Source organism: Aspergillus neoniger (assembly GCF_003184625.1).
Source record: "Aspergillus neoniger CBS 115656 unplaced genomic scaffold BO87scaffold_58, whole genome shotgun sequence".
NCBI lineage: Eukaryota > Fungi > Ascomycota > Eurotiomycetes > Eurotiales > Aspergillaceae > Aspergillus > Aspergillus neoniger.
The window spans coordinates 107143-123953 of NW_020291186.1; the positions used below are offsets into that span (position 1 = coordinate 107143).

Below are 16811 nucleotides of genomic sequence, written 5' to 3' on the forward strand. Positions count from 1 at the left end.
CAAACTGCCATCAGGGTACGGAAGGCAGAGGGAAGGGAGTTTGTTCACTTTCATCGATACAAGGCGAAGCAGATAGTAAAAGGCTGTCCACTTGAGTGGAAAGCGGGCTAAAGAAGCGAAACAGGGCTAATGTGGTTTTTCAGCAGGAAATATGATCACTTGAACCACAGCAATGGCCATGGTGATGACTAGTAGCGATATTCTCACTCTCAGTTCAGTAGTTATAGAACGTGGATGGTCTTTAGTCTCTGTGTATGGATCAATAACATCATGTAAATCACAACACACATATAAGAACCAATTCTCTCAAAAGGTATTGCCTATTCAGGAAGTTGCTACACAGCAGATCAGGAAATGAAATCAAGGAAAAATGGTTGACAGCAGCATCTAAGTACCGCTATGTGAATAATACCTCTCCAAGCCAAAGTATTATCTTTTGGCCTGACTTCACATACAGTCCCATGTACTGGGCCCGTGCCTAACACCATATGTAGCCTTCGCATGCCGTTTCATCCCCCAGAAAGCCGGGATTACCCAGTAGTAGTAAGCATACATATATTCAAATCTGGAAGCAGTCAGCTACTAACTTTCTCGAACTAGCGTATTCTGACCTCTTACTGTATGTACATGGGGCTAAGGCAGTTATAAGTTCAGTGGCGGCGTCTACAGGCTGTATGTAAGCTTCATGGGTACAGGCTTCAGGGTATATCCCTGCTTGTTTGCGCCATCGTAAGACAACGAGTAACCCCGATTCAAGTAGGCATTTGGTTAAAGACTGGGTAAGGACAAGGAGCAATGACTGAAGCGGGTCTGCTCCCTGCACAATGGCCATTGGTGCTGGACATGGTTAGCAGACGGGTGGAACGCTCGCAAAGGCTAAGCATCCATTTCTTGAGGAGAAGGGGGGGGGGGGGGGGGCAATGCAACCCTCACTAGTCTAGAATTCTCAACCAAAAGAACAGAATATCATATACAATGTCGACACCCGAAAGGGTCACACAAAGTATCGAATTTCAAACTGAGTGAAGACAGAATTTCATGCTGTCAAGTCCGGGTACTTGCATTGGAGGTAGATAGAGGAGACGCGTACATAATACGAGCTACATAGTGTAGTGTAAAGCACAGTTCTCACCTATCTTACTTACCTTCAGGGGGTATTGACCTTGTGGCGATAACAAACCTACTCCTGGTTCCGTCCTCAGTACTTCCTTTCGCATGGTGATGCCGAGTCAAGCCGGGCTGGTATTTATTAGAGAAAGTATGTATCTGTGTCTAGGGAGAAATCGGATCTCTGACTGGTAGTGCTTGCTCTATGCTTCTGATGAATTCAGCATCATGTTTGGTTTGGCTTGCAGCACACCTGAATAGGGTTAATGGGTGGAATTAACTATCCTGCTCATGTGACTACTACTAGTAGACATGTTTGATTGACGCCATGCACCGACTTCTTCTGATCAGGCTTCTCTCTTCAACGGCATGATCACAGTACACACTTCTGTTGTGTTAGACAGCGCTGATACCTGCCTATTCACCTGCCTCCAACGGTTTTCTGTTTATCCTCCCTCCTCTTTTTCCTTTTTCATTTATTTTTCTGTACTTTTACCTCCCCGCTAAGATAGTCCATACAGAGATAGTATTTGCAGGTAGGCGACCTACATCAGTTCAATTTGGTTTGTCCACAAGTTTCCAAAAGTAGTTAGGTATGTGTCTCAGGTTGGACCTAGCTACCGTCACCAGTTATACACCCATTGGCCACCGCTGAACTGAAGTTTGAACGACAATCGTGGTTATTGCAAGCCCCAAACACATTCGCCTCTTCTTTGGAGCTTGGGTGCTAGTTTGTTGTCTCTTCCAGTCCCGCTTTTTTTTTTCTTTTTTTCTCCTGCCTGCCTTTGCTATTATTCAGCTTCCGGCAATCAGTTTCTTAGAAACAACCTGTGTACGAATAATGTATAGAGGTGCTGTTCTCCAGTTAGTCAGGCTCCTGCATACCTACATTGTTTTACTTATAAGCGCCCGAAATCTGGGCATCGCCCATTCTTCGTATCAAGTTTCAAAAGGAGTTTCGGTGTTAAGCAGTTAGTCGCCAGCTCATACATACATTAACACGCCTACAAGGGGGTAGGCACTTACCCAGGTATCTACCTACCCTCGTATCTGGCGGTTACTCAACAAGAAAAAGCAAAGGAGACTTCGCAAGACGAAGAAACAGCAAAATGGTTTCAAGAATTGCCAAGTGTCACCCAATCGAGTGCCGATGATGGCGACGATGCTGGCGGCGCCAGCGGCAACGATGTTAGTGATGACGTTGTCCTCATTATCCGCGACAATTCAGAGAGGTATCTGGAAGGCAGCCAATTAGCCTAGGCAAGTGGTTTGCGGCCTAACACTGAGAAGGACCAGCACAGCCACTTTGCGATATCCTCTACCTACCTCATGGCCATGTCTACTTTGGACATCGGTGACGTCTTCTATCATGATGGTTCGGCAATGCATCAGTTATATTTGCACATGAAACCAGGTGTCGATTACTGAGATACCATTCAATTCCTTGCCTCCATAAACCAGATGCAGCATCAGTACATCCATTTTCGTCCTACATGTGGTTGCGTACTGCAGGAGTTGTTCCAACTGCTCCATTGGCTGTAATATGGCTGGCAACTGTAAAGCTTCCGTCACCATCATACGGTAGCTCATCATTTGAGGCCAGGATCGTGTATGGAATGGAAGCAGCACTAACGGGGGGCACCTTGTTTTTCACTTAGATTAAGGTCTCCAGCTACGGGCAAGATATCCCTGTTCGAACTCTGGAGCTCTACTTATGCTGATCTTATGCTGACATCAAACCGACGCCTTGTCTGACGCAGATACAAGTCTGTTCAATCTGCCGAACGGTATACTCAAAGAGAGGCAAACGATCTCACGTTTCTGGTATCTGCCGGTTTGTAGCTATCATTATTACTTGAATTATTTTCGCTCACTCTTATTCTGTTTCTGTTTCTTTTCATTTCAGTCATCAATTTACTCATATATTTTGCATTCTGCGCAACCTGGCCATGCCTCTCAATTACCTCGGACATCAATAGATATGCATCTTCTCTCTTCTGTTGCCTAGATGCAATTCGTGAATAATATTGTCATTTACCCAACTGATATTCCAGCGTTCCTTTTCTTTTTCTTTGATCGCTTTGTGTCTCATATTTTCCGTCTTTCTTTTTTTTTTTTTTTTTTTTTTTCTCGAAAATCTCTTTTTCCAAATTTCTTTTTTCCCTTTCCATACCCCTCACCTTTGCGTTATGATGCCTGATCCCTGTCGGTTCCACAGCTGTTAGCCACTGCTTTCCTTCTCATTCCCTCTTATCGAATCTTCTCCTACCATGATCTTGCAGTGGGTCTGTTCTCGTGGATGAATCCAAAATACCCCATTACCGTTTTCTCCCATGCTCCCTTACATTTATATTTCTTTCTGCAGCTCGCTTCCTCTATCCTGGCCGCCCTCTGTGCATATGCAGAGTACACATGCCTGGAGAAAGAAGCAATCTACAAAGTTCAAGGATTATTTGGTCTTTCTTAGTTGCGGCAAAATTGCAGAATGGTTAACCTTGCACCCCTGTCAAATATTTTGCCTTGGTCTTGTGCATATCGTACCAGCGCATCCTATACGGGCCGTACTGAGGCTTCCTGGAGGGTCTGGTCAAAGCTCTGTCTGCTTCACCTTTTAACTGCCACTTTGTACCCACATTTGCTTGACATATTTGGCCCTACTTTCCTACAATTGTCAGGTCACAGTAGTCTGCCAGGCTATCGAACTTCCCGAGCATCTTCCCTCTCTGTCTTGATTAGTCCTCCCTGTTCCCTTAACCCTAATTCGGAGCAACAAGATTCCTTTATCTGGTCTCTCACGTTGGGCTCGATACGATTGCAAGGGTAGCGAACGCAGAAAGACTGCTTCACTTCCCAAGACGACTCCATTAGGAGCCCAGTCATACGGTCCTTCTCCGAGTGTAACCCCAATCTAAGATTCTTTTCCCGTCTAAAGGAATTATATGTGTCTCTCTGGGCTTTTTGGCAGACCTGTTCAGCATGAGTGGTTACCCAAGGCGCAACAATCACGATGGCTCTGATAGCTACATCGTGAACCACCAGCTTGCCTTACCTGTTCCATATAGTCACGGGGACAGTCACGACTTTGGGGTAAATGATACAGGATCGTATCCTTTCCAGCAGCAACCATTCAGTACTTATGCGTCACATTTTGGTTCGCCCTATAGTCATTCTGGCATCACATCCAGCACCCACCATCTGTCACCACATCAGTCACCGGGCCATTCGGTCCCGTCAACTCCAGATCATGTACCTCTTCAGCATCATATCCAGTATATGCCTCAGTCACGTTACCTCCAGTCACCAGGGTTTCTCCCACTTCGTGATGCATTCAGCGAAGCAGATATTGAAAGCCAGGATTCGCAGAATGAAAGTTCTATGCTATCAGAGCCAGTCATTCCTCCACTGGACGGCTTTCCTAATGTAAGGGAGTTTGATCAGTTGATGAAAAGGTAGGATGAACCCCGTTCACTTTGGACTCACGTTATATGCATGCTCAAATATTTGACAGTTATGTCGACGACCTTTCCGTCAAAAAGCAGGATAAGGCTTTGATCCACGCCAAAAGAGCACGGAACATCAAAACTGTACTGATGGACCCCAAAGACACGGCTGTGGAATCAGCCCAATTCCGGTAATTCGCCCCATTGCAAGCGATATAGACTCACTTCACTTGAGGCTAAAGTTTATGTTAATCTAGATTCTGGGTAAAGAAAATGTTCAAGCTCCAAACAGTCGGCACCGGCACATCAGATGTTCGTCTACAATCCAAAATATTTAGGACCTTGGGTGCTAACCTTGAGTGTGATTTTCAAGTGCACGAAAATGATTTGCCATGAGGGAAAACCAGTGGCTATTCGAGAGAAACTTTTCAAAATACTCACTAGAGCACATCAACAATGCCAACACGGAGGCAGAGACAAAACATCAGCTCGAGTTAGACAAATCTATTCATGGTAAGCTCGCATCCCCAACTCAATTCTCGATCCTGGTGAGATCAGAGAAACCGCATCTTTTCCTCTTTACTCCTATCACACACATTATGAGATCTTCTCTTCCCCCTGCATTCTCTCTTTCTACTCATTCTCTCTACTCAGCCTCAGCAAGTCCCAAGTTAATCATTAGTCCAGGGTTCCAAAGGAGCTTATTTCACGCTTTGTCAAGATATGTCCGACCTGCCAAGTGCGTCGAGGAGGCCCGCGCTTGACACCTCCTAGTTCAAGGAGAAGCTCACCTCGCCTAGAGGTACTATCCCGTTCACCAAAGCTACCATCACCGCCTATGTCAAGACGTGATTCAACCTTGAATGGACAGCTTGTCCTGGAGAGACCGCAGTCGGACTACTTTACCCAACTTAGCAGCCATGGCACTTGGCTAGACAGCCAACGATCTCTACAGGAGAGGCAGGCCATCAGTGCAGGCCATGTGCGATCCTTCAATGGGGGAACGATGGGCCATCTGCCAGGTACACTCCCAGGCACCCTAGATTCGTTTCATGGAGATATGCCAGTATCGTCATCCCAAGTTAGCTACAATGCGGGCTATCCTTCCACGCACGGGCCGTCCAGCCATAGGGACTACTAGAGGGTGGTAAATCACAATAGTATCTGTTGTATGAACAAGTGGGCTAAGCCATGCAACTGGAAACTTAATATGGGATGGTGGTATGGCACGTCTCGACTGTCTTCTGATCGCCACCTACACAATCATTAATATGAGCTTCTTTAGTCTTCATAGCACTGTCCATCATTTTCTTACTTCCCAATGAACATTCTTATTGGATCTGAAACGCGCGCCATAGGTATCTAATGCTGGAGATTCGCCATCGCTACATTCACTCAACATCAGTGTCACCATGGTTGTCTGTGAGACTATGGAAAATGCATTGTTTTAGGCTAAATCGTCCTCCCGACTATAATAATTAGAATGCTACATGACCTGTCCTCTTCGCATGGGTCGGGTAAGCCTATAGCGCGTACCGACCAAGATTAGTTGCGTGAATATTTGCTACTTCATAAAAGTACCTGTCGCTGGACAACAGTTAACATTGAGTGGTAGCTAGACATATATTTCCTTCCAACTTTCCGCCGAATTGCACGGTTGACCATCCTCCTCGGAACTCGCAATACCGTTTATGACGAAACCAGTCACCATGTACGCCGAACTTAAACAGGCAATGAGAACTTCTTGCCCTTCATAACCCTGTATGACAGTTAGCCTCGCCCCGAGAACTCATAGAGGAAGCCTGTTCGCGCTCACTTGGTGTAGTAGATATAAAAGAAATCCGAATATAATAGTGTCTGGACGATACCAGCTACGACAGGGATGGGTTGAAAGTGACTCTCTGCAAAATAGCGATAGATCCAATTAGGGATGTAAAGGGCGCGATACAATCCCAAAGCGAAAAGGTAATGTGTCGTTATGGTGTCTGCCTCCCCAGTGCGCTGAAGCATGAAAAGTTGGGGCAAGATAGCCACGGATTCGAGCCATATAGAGAACGTCCAGAGAATCTAGTAAGGTCAGATAAAGTGTGACATAAAATCCTTCCAGGAGAAATACCTCTGAGACGCTATAATCATGCGGGAAAAGGAGCGCCAATAGAGCACTAAACCCTAGGAGATACTGCACTTTGAAGGTATCAGTATTGGGGTCATGCGTTGGCTTGTAGTCGTTGAGCATGAGGTAAATGATGTAAGCCGACGAGCCGATGAACAAGATTTTGAAAGTCGTGTTGTAAAAGGAGTCCGTGAAAGCCCAGAACAAATCTGTAACAGAAGTCCGTCAGAGAGTTATGCCTATATAATCGAGTGCTGAGGCTCCGAAGCTTACCAAGATAACGCGTTACAAAAACCATCAAATATAGCGCCTGGGACTTGAATGAAAGTCCTGAACAACTCTATATCCAGTCAGAAAAGGCTAAGAAACAATTGTGATGACAACATACACTTGAAGACTTCATCTTCTGTAATAGTATGAATATGGACGCGAGGTGAGAAAAGTCGGCTTGATTGCATTGATTAGCAAGGCGCGTCAATTCCACTGAGAGCGAACGGACAAGACTCACCTAATAACCTGAAGATATTCATGATGGCGAATTAAGTCAAATCACCTTAACCTCAGGTACGTAATGCAGATTATCAAATGCTTGTTCAGTCCAATAGAGGGGTATCAATAAAAATCGGCCATGGGAGTGCTTATGACGAAGCTAGACCTCCTATGTTATATGCAATTGTTCTGCTAGCAGTACTGAAATATGCCTAGATGTTGACACGAAGCCTCAAGTGTATGCGCCACAGGGAGCGCCCCACATCATGTGTGATGCCGTAATACAAATATAGCCAGCCACCAACAGGGACAGCGGGCAGGGTCCACGGTACCTGGCTACCTGCAGCAGCAGCTAACTACTTTGATCTTGATCTGTCTTAGCTAACCGAACACCTGCCCCATGTGAATCAATTCTAACTATATCAGGTAAGACAGAGTTCGCACTACCTTTACCTATACTCGGGGAGGGCCGAAAAGGACCAAAAAGGGATAAAAAATTAAAAAGAAAAAAAAAGAAAAAAAAAAGGAAAGAAAAAAGGGAAAAAGGGGAAAAAAGGGGAAAAAAAGAAAAGAAATAGAAAAAGAGAGAGAGAGAGAGAAAGAACTGGGAATAAGAAAGAAAACCATTACGCTTTTGGATATATAGTAGAAAATGCACATATGAAGCAACCATTACTCATTGGTGCATTTCTTGTAAACTATGCTCCACTGTCAGAAAGCTTCAAATTTGTAAATTGTCCTGTGAGATGAGGATCTTTGATAGAATAAGATACTGCGAATCACGAGATGTGCGCGAAAGCGGAAGTTATTATATGTTTTCTACTTGTTCTTCTATTTGAGACTGCAATGGCTGGTATGTCAATAATAATGTGCGACCTAATGTCAGAACATCGCACCAGCATGGACGCCTTCACCATCAGCTATTCGCTGTAAATGTCCTTCTGCCAGTTCACTCTTTAATGCACAAATAGAACTTTCCCTGTCAAGCCTATCCCAATCTCGAATCCCAGCTCGCCTCAGCTTCTGACTGTCCGCAATTTGTTCAAAGAGTCTGTCTTTGTCTGCTTCCAGTTGAGACAGGCGCTTTTCCAGGGCAATATCAAGTGCGGTTGGGATGATTTTGCCTTCGGGTATAATTTGGCGAAGGCCGGCAAGGTAACTAAGATGTCTCGGGAAACGAGGAGGGTAGGAAGGCCCGGTAACGCTACCTTGTCTGCTGGGATGAGAGCGGGGCAGCTCGACGCCGGGACCTGTTGACATAATACTACTGCGCGGACCAGTCGGTGGGGAACCGTGGAGTCCGGTAGACGCAGGCCCACGGCGGACTGGAGAGGCTGCCCAGGACGACTCCTTAAAACTTGGACCGCCGCGTGGCCGAGTTGGAGCTGACAGCAACGAAATATTTGACCCACGATTCTGCAACATTACTTTGGACCCATGCGATGGGCCAGATGGTGGTGTTTGACCTTGTAACATATGGCTGTATGCCTTTGGCTGTACTGGAACGTTGCGGGATTGGTATGTTTCTGGTTGGCCAGACGGTAATCGAGGGGCTTCAGGTACTCGTTGTTGGGACCTGACGCTTCCAAAATCCTGCCCATTGCCCATAGGTCGTTCAGGTGCTGGCGATCTATGCCTCGGTTCCTCGGGTGCAGGCTTGCGACTGACCGAACGGGCTCGCTCTTCTCGAGTGGATGACCGATCTGAAGTCCTTGAAAGACATCTAGGATGGTTCTGATGAGTTGGCGACCGGCTTGGGGCATTGGATGAATTCATATTGAGTCTTTCGGTAAAAGGAGACGATCGTCTTGAATTCGGAAGTGAGCCAGATGCGGAGGTACGCATAGGTGATGCGCCCTTAGGGGATACTGATCGCCGCTTCTTGTTAAATGGAATGTCCAGGTGGCGTTCCCTGCGTCCTCCATGAAAAGGGCTTCTGGATCTATGGGGAAGTGGTGCACGGTTGCCACTATCACGGAATGGAATGTCAGGCTTTGTATATATGTCGCCAGGAGGTTGATTCCGCTCTCGCCTAGAAAATCTGTAGTCATGACTGCGCGGTGAAATATCCCGGGGGCGTTTGTGGTTACTCCGATTCCATGAGATATCACGCTGGCGGCTCTCGCCATAGGGAGACCTTGAGCGCCACGAGGCCTGGTGAGGCGACCGATTTCGCACCTCACCTCGTCTGGGCGAGAACCGCCTCGGCGATGGACACGGCTTTGAAAAGGTGCCCATTCCAACTTCCCCCCTGTAGAACGATGGACTGCGTGAGAGGCGACGTCTTGGAGCCGGTGGTGAGCGACTACGCACACGGCCATACGTCCGACCATGTGATGGTACCCATGTATCTGCAACAAGACGAGGAGAGTGAACTCGCGGGGGGGATCTGCTGCGTCGTATATAAGCGCGAGGAGCACCAGGACGGTAACTCTCTCCGCCACGGAGATCATCAAATCTATTCGCGGTCATCTTCTTAGCCACTACCAAGACGAGGGGATGGGGGATTGCTCGAACCAACCTTCTACTGCGATCCCAATCCATCTTTTTCCGTATCGTCAAAAGTATGATCCTGCGCACTCGGTAGTTACACTTGATTCAGGCTGTCGGTTCAGTTTATGCTCATTTTGAAATGGAGATTGGTACATGCTGTACGGAACAGTCCGGATTCCATCAATGTACAGCGTTGTAACGGGTATTTAGTATCACGTGCTTTCCAAAGTCTCACCATTGGGCACGGGGACAGGTGCTATGCTTCGTAGCGCATGAGACCTTTAGTCTTCATTGTTTATTGTACGGAGATCACAGACAAAGCCCCGGTGTTTGGTTTTTCACAGGGGATCTTCGATCATTACATATGATGTGATATTGTCTACCAGCTTGGCCTTATGAGCCTATCGCAGCTAAATAACTTCTTTGACTATGAAGTCAATGTCCACCAAAATGTCAGTTTTTCGAGGTTTCAATGTTGGTGAACATTGCAGTTTTCGAAACCAAACTGTAACGTTCCGGTGGTCAAGGCAACTCCGGCCACTAGAGCAAATTCATGAATAATATCAGTGCAAGAAAGCTACAAAACCAATACCTAAATCAAGTTTGATAGTCATGCTCGATTTAACAACAAAGGCTGATTGAGATACATTATCTTTGTGCTAGATGTGCTTTCTTAATTTCCATGATCTTTTCGATTAGAGGTTCATTTGACAATGCCTGCTCGGCCGCCTCATTTCCTGCAATTGCTTTATTAGAACCCTGACCAGAGCCAAGGTGCTTATGGTTCCAACCCCAACCAGTGAGATATACTCCGATAAAATACGTCTGTAACCCCCTGCCGCGCTGAGCAGGAGGCCGTTCATCGATGTAATTAAGTTTAATCCCCTTGCCCATGATTTTCTTCGCAAGTGCTTCTTTGGCATGCAAGGACTTCGGCTTTCCAAGCTTTTCAAGCTCCGGAGACCACAACTGTCTTAGCCATTCCTCAGCCACACGATAACCATTGCTTGTATCTGACAGGACAACGGCAGCTACATAAGCCTCAAAGATGTCCGCCTTGGTTTTGAGCCATCTTTTGGGTTGCTTTTGGTAGTCCGGGGGTACGGAAACTCTGCTGTCGAGTCCGTACTTAGACGCATAATCAGACAAGGTCTCATTCTTGACAAGTCTCTCTCGGATCTGTGATATTCGACCGGAAGGAATATCCTTGAATGTGTCCCAGATGAGCTTTGTCGAGATAAGTTCTATATATGCATCTCCGAGAACCTCCAGCCGATCATAAGTAGCTCCGATGTTGCTGCTCACACCTGGGTGAGTGAAGACTGCCCTCTCAAGCACGTCATCCAATATCGGAGGTAACGGGGGCAAGCAAGACTTCATTTTTGCTTCGGATGTCTCTAGCGGCAGTGTCGCATCCTGAGAGCATTTAGTAGTAGACGTAATGGCACCTGCTGCGCGCTGTAATGCAGCGTCGAGCTCAGTGGCTGCAGTCAAGATATCGGCGTCGGTCTGAAATCCGCGGCTTTGAGAGATGCCTTGGCTCTGTATAATATCCTGAAGCAATGTTCTCAGAAGCACGACATTATTCTCTTTGCTTTGCGGGCTGTGCGTGGAGGGGATTGATTCTTTCGCAAGCTGCAAGTCATCATCGTACTTCGGTAGTGTTAGTGCAAGCCGGGGCACACGAAAGTATATGTTCACCTTTGCTTTCTTTTTTTCGCTATTGGAAGGTAGTGAAAACACTGATTTTCGTTTCGAACACATGATGGTCATGGCGTGAACGATCATAATTCATACATAGAACTAGACTCAGATGCCAAAGTATGGACAATGGGTTATCACGTGATAAGGTTGGTAGTTGTATCTGAACAGAAACTCCGCCATCGCTACCCTAACAGTATCCATCCGAACACGCCGTGTCGACAATGGCAGCGCCGTACAGCAGACTGCTTGATCTGGTCAAGGTATTTAACAGAGCGCAGCTTAGCTGGGATAATCCCTTGTCTGGCTTTTTTTCCCATTCCAGGCTAATCCGTATCACCCCGGCCAGGTCCAATGTCGGATCTTCTCGCTGAACTTCAACCCCGAAAGAGCGCGATTGGGAAACAAGATTCTACGACAGCGCCTGCGTGGCCCGGCGCTGGCAGCATGGTACCCGAGAAAGACGGTCTCGTTTCGTGATTTGCAAGACACATACAGCCGCTCAGGTCTAACAATGTTCGATGAGGCTGAGGATGATCGTGAGGAAGCAATTCAAATGTATGTTGCTTAGGAGTCTTTCTTCTAGCATATGCTTATTGACCTGTGATAGTGCGAAGTTACGAGGGAAGGGTCGACCCAAAAAGAAAAGAACGGCTGCAGGTAAGGTTCAAAAATCAAGAACAGTTTGCGCGCAATTGTTTAACTTGTGAACATAGAATCGCGGTCAGCAAAAAAGAAGAAATAGATTCCTTGTGGCAAATGAGGTTGAACTATCAGTTCTATTGCAAGGGATTGTCCACCATGCTGTGCATTATGGCCTAAAACCAAGCTGTTGGTTTATCGCTCCCTTTAAGCTTATCCGGTTTGACGTATTTTTTATCACTGTTTGTTCTCCCTTGTTTATTCATTACCTTCGGGGTCTGTATAGTATAAGATATAGAAAATTCGAACATGACAACAATCTAATGTGTTGTATTTTAGCTAAAAGCAGTTGTTGTCAGACCATCGAGTAGATTTTCGAAGAAAGAGCTAGTCATAGGTACATTTCACAATGTCATTTGCAAAGAAATAGGATTTCCATGACGACCTATTAGCACTTGGTCGATCGGACGGGAGTTGAAGGGACCAATCAATGGAGGGAGCCGGTGGTGATGAGATCACATGACTGGTCCAGAATGCCGCTAAATGGGACTCTTATCATAGTGGCCTAGATAGTGCAGAGATCCCAGGAGGCTAATAGTAACATCTACAACGAAACCCACGATCTTGCACTACTCCTCGTTGCTCTTTCTCCTAAGAATACAACTCTTGAGCTGGGCCCAATCCATTCCAGGAAATTAGGGTGCATCTAAGCTGAGCGCATTGCAAGCACAGGCGTTATATAAGGTGAAGCTTTCGCGAGGAAAATGGGCAAGAACCAGTTGAGGCGGGCTAGGAAAAAGGCTCTTAAATCACAGGTATGATCTGTGCAATGCTTTATTGGAGAATTACTCACTTTTTGCATCAGGCGACTGAGACGTCCTCAAACACACCCCATGCGCAGGCCCAGGTCGATGAAAACATATCGCCAAGTATCTCCAAGGCTGCTAGTACAGAGCTACAAATCACGGTGTTCCCGGATTCTGCCGATCCACTATGGCAGATGTATAAGGATATCGTTGACAAATTTGAAGAACCCGAAGATGAAAAATCGAGTTTGAAGGAGCCTCCAAAACCAGAAATCTACTTTGACGATGATAATGAAATACCGGATGAGGAGGAGAAAGAATCTTCTATATCGAAACGGAAGCGAAAGGAATTAAACAAGCTTTCTGTCGCCGAACTGAAAGCGATGGTCCGAAGGCCTGAAATAGTCGAATGGACGGATACATCAGCCCCTGATCCTCGGTTGCTTGTCCATTTGAAGGCACAACGCAATGTTGTCCCCGTGCCTTCGCATTGGAATCTGAAACGGGAATACCTGTCTTCCAAGAGAGGTATAGAGAAGCCACCATTTGCTCTTCCCAAGTTCATCCAGGAAACCGGAATCTCGGAGATGCGCGATGCTGCATTGGAGAAACAGGAGCAGGCAACGTTGAAACAGAAACAGAGGGAGCGAGTTCAGCCGAAAATGGGAAGGTTGGACATTGATTATCAAAAACTATACGAGGCATTTTTCCGGTTCCAGACTAAGCCTGAGCTTACGCGGTATGGCGAAGTCTATTACGAGGGCAAAGAATACGAGACCAATCTTAGACACCTCCGGCCGGGTGAGTTGAGTGCTGAGCTGAAAGAGGCGCTTAATATGCCACCTGGCGCCCCTCCTCCTTGGTTAATCAATCAACAACGATACGGCCCGCCCCCTTCTTACCCGGCTCTGAAGATTCCAGGTCTCAATGCCCCTCCGCCCCCTGGCGCTATGTGGGGATATCATCCTGGAGGTTATGGAAAGCCTCCAGTCGATGAGCACAACAGACCTTTGTACGGTGGCGACATATTCGGTGTGCTACAACCTCAGCAATCCGTGCAGCAGGGCGAACCCGTTGAAAAAGACCTTTGGGGAGAATTGCAAGAACCAGATATCTCAGAGGATGAAAGCGAGGAAGAGGAGGAAGCAGACAGTGCGGATGATGATGATGATGATGTCGATGACGTTGAGGCAGGAGTGCAGACCCCAAGTGGATTAGAAACCCCCAGTGGGTTGGCTTCTGCTGTTCCATCTGAAATGACGGGTCCCGAGAATACTGCTGGTGAGTTCGACGTACGAAAGCACTATCGGGGAACTCAGACCGAAGAGTCGGTGGGCCAAAGAAGCGCTTTTCAAGTCATCCCAGAGAGACAGACGCAAGTACAGGGGTTTTTCGGTGCTGATAGGGCATATGACCTTGGTGCATCCTCGAACACTCTGCCTGTGCTCGGCTCTGATGACAGTGGCAAGAAACGCAAAAGGCCTGGAGACGTTGACGTATCTGTTGATCCCGATGCATTGCACGCGAACGATGGCATTGATCGAGAGGATATAAAAAGGTTATACGATTCCCAGAAAAAACAAAGCAATCCAGGCTGGGATTTTCAGGAGGATCTTAGCGACATGATTGCGCATGAGAGCCGAAAGAGGCTGAAATAGGCAGATGAATAAATAGCCATACTTCTTCCTGCTAATACGACTATTTGGACAGCTACCGGTTCTTTTCCATGGCTACTGCTTCAAATAGGTGTGTCATTCTCATGTGTTGAGGGGCGTTTACCATCATTTTGGTTGATCGGTGGGCTAATTAGTTAATTCATACACCTATGTTGGCCCCAACGGCAACTTATACAATGACATATGTCAAAAGGATTACCTGATGGTCTCTTCCACTCTTCCGTCACTTCTCTGTGGATGAAACAGCTGTTAGCTAAACTGTTTGTATCAATACTTTCTCCAGGGATTTCTAGCATAGAAGGACAAGAAATATGAGTTTTGTTAAGAAGTAGGGCAACCAGTGCCAACGGGTAGATACGATCTCTACAGGTCAGACATTTGATACAGAACTGCAAGTCATGTAATCCAAATAATATTATAACATTATATATTTCTATTATATTATATTGACTTTCCGGGCCTATAGAAAAACTAGGAGTGTAGTTAGAATAAAACAATAATTATTATATTTACTATAGAAAGGGTTAGATGTGCCCCAAGCTTATCCTAGCTGACTAGCTCTAATCTCTGTTTGAGGTGTTAGAGTAGAGCGGTCGGCTGGCTGTATATAATCTTGAGGAGTGCTCTACAGCAAGCAATGAAAGCAGTAATTAATTGAAAAGACACGAAGCAAAAAAGTAAGTTAAATTAAGCTATCTAAAAGAGTAAAATAAAGTAATATAAAAGATGTTTTATATAGGCGGTCTAAGCATAGTATACAATTATCTTACATAAATATTCTAATACAGCGTCCTAGACAAGTATATAGAAAGATATTAAATAAAATCATAATATTTTTTAAATAAGTAATTTTTTATCTAATATAATTATGTCTGGCAGACTGGCGTGTATATAAATATATTAAAAAATAATTATATTATCTTAGTAAAGATAATGATTTTTTAAATATAATATAAAATAAGTTTTTTTTATAAACTAATCTATTATTATAAATATAATATTATACCTGTATTTATCTGGCAGAAAAAAGTAGAAATTTATTAATATATATTACTAAGATCTGTCTGGTACTGGTAGTAGCTAGAATAGATTAAATAAAATTTTAATATATATTTTTTCACTAATAGATTATACAGTTTTGAATATAATTTTAGATATCTTTATTTTATATAAACTAGTAGTAATATTTCTTAACCAGGACATTTATCTTAGTAATACCTGGATAAATTATTAAAAATCATTAATAAATTTTATCTAATAATTAAATATGAAAATTACTATTGTTTAGCACAGCTAATCTATTTTTAAATTATAATAATTTTTCTTATAATATCTAGTCTTTGTTTTTTATTTTTATTTAATCTTAATAAATCTACAGTAATTCATAGCTATAATTAATTTATAATATTTAATTAATTATAATTAAAAATATTCTTTTTTTTAATTATTTTTATTGAAATATGATTTAATCATAATAATTTTTTATATCTTTTAGTATATTATGATAGTATATAAAAAGATTTATTAGAATATTATTTTTTTCTGGACAGTAACAGATCAGAAAATAAAATTATAATAAAAATTCAAATTATTATATTTATTAAATATTAAAATATTTACTAATTATAATTTTATTCCGCAGGGGCTATAATTTTGAAAAAATTTTAATTATTTTTTATTTTCTAGAAAAATATTCTAGTAATAATTTTATTTACTATATTTATTTCTAATCTTATTTCTGATACTAAATTATAAATTATTAGGATAAAAGCGCTGGTCAGAGTTTTTTTAAATAGTATAAATAGTATTAGTATTATATTAACTAATTAAATAAAATCTTATTTTTTATTAAATAGGTTAAAGATTAAGTAATTCAGTTATAATTTTTAATAAAGTAATAATAAAAATTATGAAATACCAGGAATAATTATATTTTCTATATTATTATAAATATTTTTTATAAAATAATTTTTTTAATTTTTATTTCTTAGAAATTAATTATTGTGAGAGCTAATCAAATAATCATATTCAGCGCGTCTAAACTAGGATATTGAATATGAGAGGGGAAAGGAAAGAAGTATAAATATATATATATATATAATAAAAATAAATAAATAAAATAAAATAAATAGAATAACTAAATAGGATTATATATAATCAGTAAAATAAATAAAAATTACATTATGTATTATATTATATTTTTTAATTATATTATTTATTATTATATTATCTCATTTTTTAAGACTGGCTATCCTTAGCTAAAATTATAATATTATTTTTATAATCTAGTATAAATTTATTAATCTTAACAGTAGTTAACCACTACAGTAGTTACTTGAAAAAT

The 16811-nt window shown here is 43.3% G+C and overlaps 7 protein-coding genes across 7 annotated transcripts; 3 read left to right on the forward strand and 4 right to left on the reverse strand.

Moving 5' to 3' along the window:
- Positions 1-559: 559 nt before the first annotated feature.
- On the reverse strand, positions 560-832 carry BO87DRAFT_450024 (uncharacterized protein; the record flags this gene model as incomplete). Its single annotated transcript, XM_025628384.1, has 1 exon — positions 560-832. The coding sequence occupies one exon, from the start codon at positions 830-832 to the stop codon at positions 560-562; it is 273 nt and encodes a 90-aa protein (XP_025474346.1).
- A 3071-nt stretch (positions 833-3903) lies between these two features.
- On the forward strand, positions 3904-5720 carry BO87DRAFT_203627 (integrase zinc binding domain-containing protein). Its single transcript, XM_025618564.1, has 5 exons — positions 3904-4556; positions 4616-4738; positions 4805-4859; positions 4921-5060; positions 5235-5720. The coding sequence occupies exons 1-5, from the start codon at positions 4084-4086 to the stop codon at positions 5686-5688; spliced, it is 1245 nt and encodes a 414-aa protein (XP_025474347.1). The 5' UTR covers positions 3904-4083; the 3' UTR covers positions 5689-5720.
- A 271-nt stretch (positions 5721-5991) lies between these two features.
- Positions 5992-7384, reverse strand: BO87DRAFT_381045 (ER lumen protein retaining receptor). Its single transcript, XM_025624438.1, has 6 exons — positions 7169-7384; positions 7049-7107; positions 6934-7000; positions 6664-6869; positions 6364-6614; positions 5992-6306 (listed from the first exon to the last, which is right to left on the reverse strand). Exons 1-6 carry the CDS (start codon positions 7188-7190, stop codon positions 6270-6272), a joined length of 642 nt encoding a protein of 213 aa, XP_025474348.1. The 5' UTR covers positions 7191-7384; the 3' UTR covers positions 5992-6269.
- A 555-nt stretch (positions 7385-7939) lies between these two features.
- Positions 7940-9798, reverse strand: BO87DRAFT_410973 (uncharacterized protein). The gene is made up of 2 exons (XM_025626387.1): positions 9671-9798; positions 7940-9607 (listed from the first exon to the last, which is right to left on the reverse strand). Exons 1-2 carry the CDS (start codon positions 9691-9693, stop codon positions 8032-8034), a joined length of 1599 nt encoding a protein of 532 aa, XP_025474349.1. The 5' UTR covers positions 9694-9798; the 3' UTR covers positions 7940-8031.
- A 478-nt stretch (positions 9799-10276) lies between these two features.
- Positions 10277-11466, reverse strand: BO87DRAFT_381046 (ribonuclease III). The gene has a single exon (XM_025624439.1). The coding sequence runs from the start codon at positions 11413-11415 to the stop codon at positions 10291-10293; it is 1125 nt and encodes a 374-aa protein (XP_025474350.1). The 5' UTR covers positions 11416-11466; the 3' UTR covers positions 10277-10290.
- Positions 11467-11546: 80 nt separating this feature from the next.
- BO87DRAFT_345945 (mitochondrial 37S ribosomal protein mS33) lies at positions 11547-12299 on the forward strand. Its single transcript, XM_025620883.1, has 4 exons — positions 11547-11606; positions 11693-11901; positions 11954-12003; positions 12060-12299. Exons 1-4 carry the CDS (start codon positions 11568-11570, stop codon positions 12086-12088), a joined length of 327 nt encoding a protein of 108 aa, XP_025474351.1. The 5' UTR covers positions 11547-11567; the 3' UTR covers positions 12089-12299.
- A 275-nt stretch (positions 12300-12574) lies between these two features.
- Positions 12575-14860, forward strand: BO87DRAFT_410975 (U2 snRNP complex subunit CUS1). Its single transcript, XM_025626388.1, has 2 exons — positions 12575-12800; positions 12851-14860. Exons 1-2 carry the CDS (start codon positions 12750-12752, stop codon positions 14447-14449), a joined length of 1650 nt encoding a protein of 549 aa, XP_025474352.1. The 5' UTR covers positions 12575-12749; the 3' UTR covers positions 14450-14860.
- Positions 14861-16811: the final 1951 nt, after the last annotated feature.

Bases quoted from the DNA above. Each gene is read 5' to 3' on its own strand.
- BO87DRAFT_203627 (XM_025618564.1), top strand. From the start codon at position 4,084: ATGAGTGGTTACCCAAGGCGCAACAATCACGATGGCTCTGATAGCTAC. The intron at 4,557-4,615 runs GTAGGATGAACC...AATATTTGACAG, and splicing joins TTTGATCAGTTGATGAAAAG to TTATGTCGACGACCTTTCCG. The intron at 4,860-4,920 runs GTTCGTCTACAA...GTGATTTTCAAG, and splicing joins TCGGCACCGGCACATCAGAT to TGCACGAAAATGATTTGCCA.
- BO87DRAFT_381045 (XM_025624438.1), bottom strand. From the start codon at position 7,190: ATGAATATCTTCAGGTTATTAG. The intron at 6,870-6,933 runs GTAAGCTTCGGA...CTTCTGTTACAG, and splicing joins TTTTGTAACGCGTTATCTTG to ATTTGTTCTGGGCTTTCACG. The intron at 6,307-6,363 runs GTGAGCGCGAAC...ACTGTCATACAG, and splicing joins TTTTATATCTACTACACCAA to GGTTATGAAGGGCAAGAAGT.
- BO87DRAFT_410973 (XM_025626387.1), bottom strand. From the start codon at position 9,693: ATGGATTGGGATCGCAGTAGAAG. The intron at 9,608-9,670 runs GTTGGTTCGAGC...GACCGCGAATAG, and splicing joins GATTGGGATCGCAGTAGAAG to ATTTGATGATCTCCGTGGCG.
- BO87DRAFT_381046 (XM_025624439.1), bottom strand. From the start codon at position 11,415: ATGACCATCATGTGTTCGAAACGAAAATCAGTGTTTTCACTACCTTCC.
- BO87DRAFT_345945 (XM_025620883.1), top strand. From the start codon at position 11,568: ATGGCAGCGCCGTACAGCAGACTGCTTGATCTGGTCAAG. The intron at 11,902-11,953 runs GTATGTTGCTTA...GACCTGTGATAG, and splicing joins CGTGAGGAAGCAATTCAAAT to TGCGAAGTTACGAGGGAAGG. The intron at 12,004-12,059 runs GTAAGGTTCAAA...TTGTGAACATAG, and splicing joins AAAGAAAAGAACGGCTGCAG to AATCGCGGTCAGCAAAAAAG.
- BO87DRAFT_410975 (XM_025626388.1), top strand. From the start codon at position 12,750: ATGGGCAAGAACCAGTTGAGGCGGGCTAGGAAAAAGGCTCTTAAATCA. The intron at 12,801-12,850 runs GTATGATCTGTG...TTTTTGCATCAG, and splicing joins AAAAGGCTCTTAAATCACAG to GCGACTGAGACGTCCTCAAA.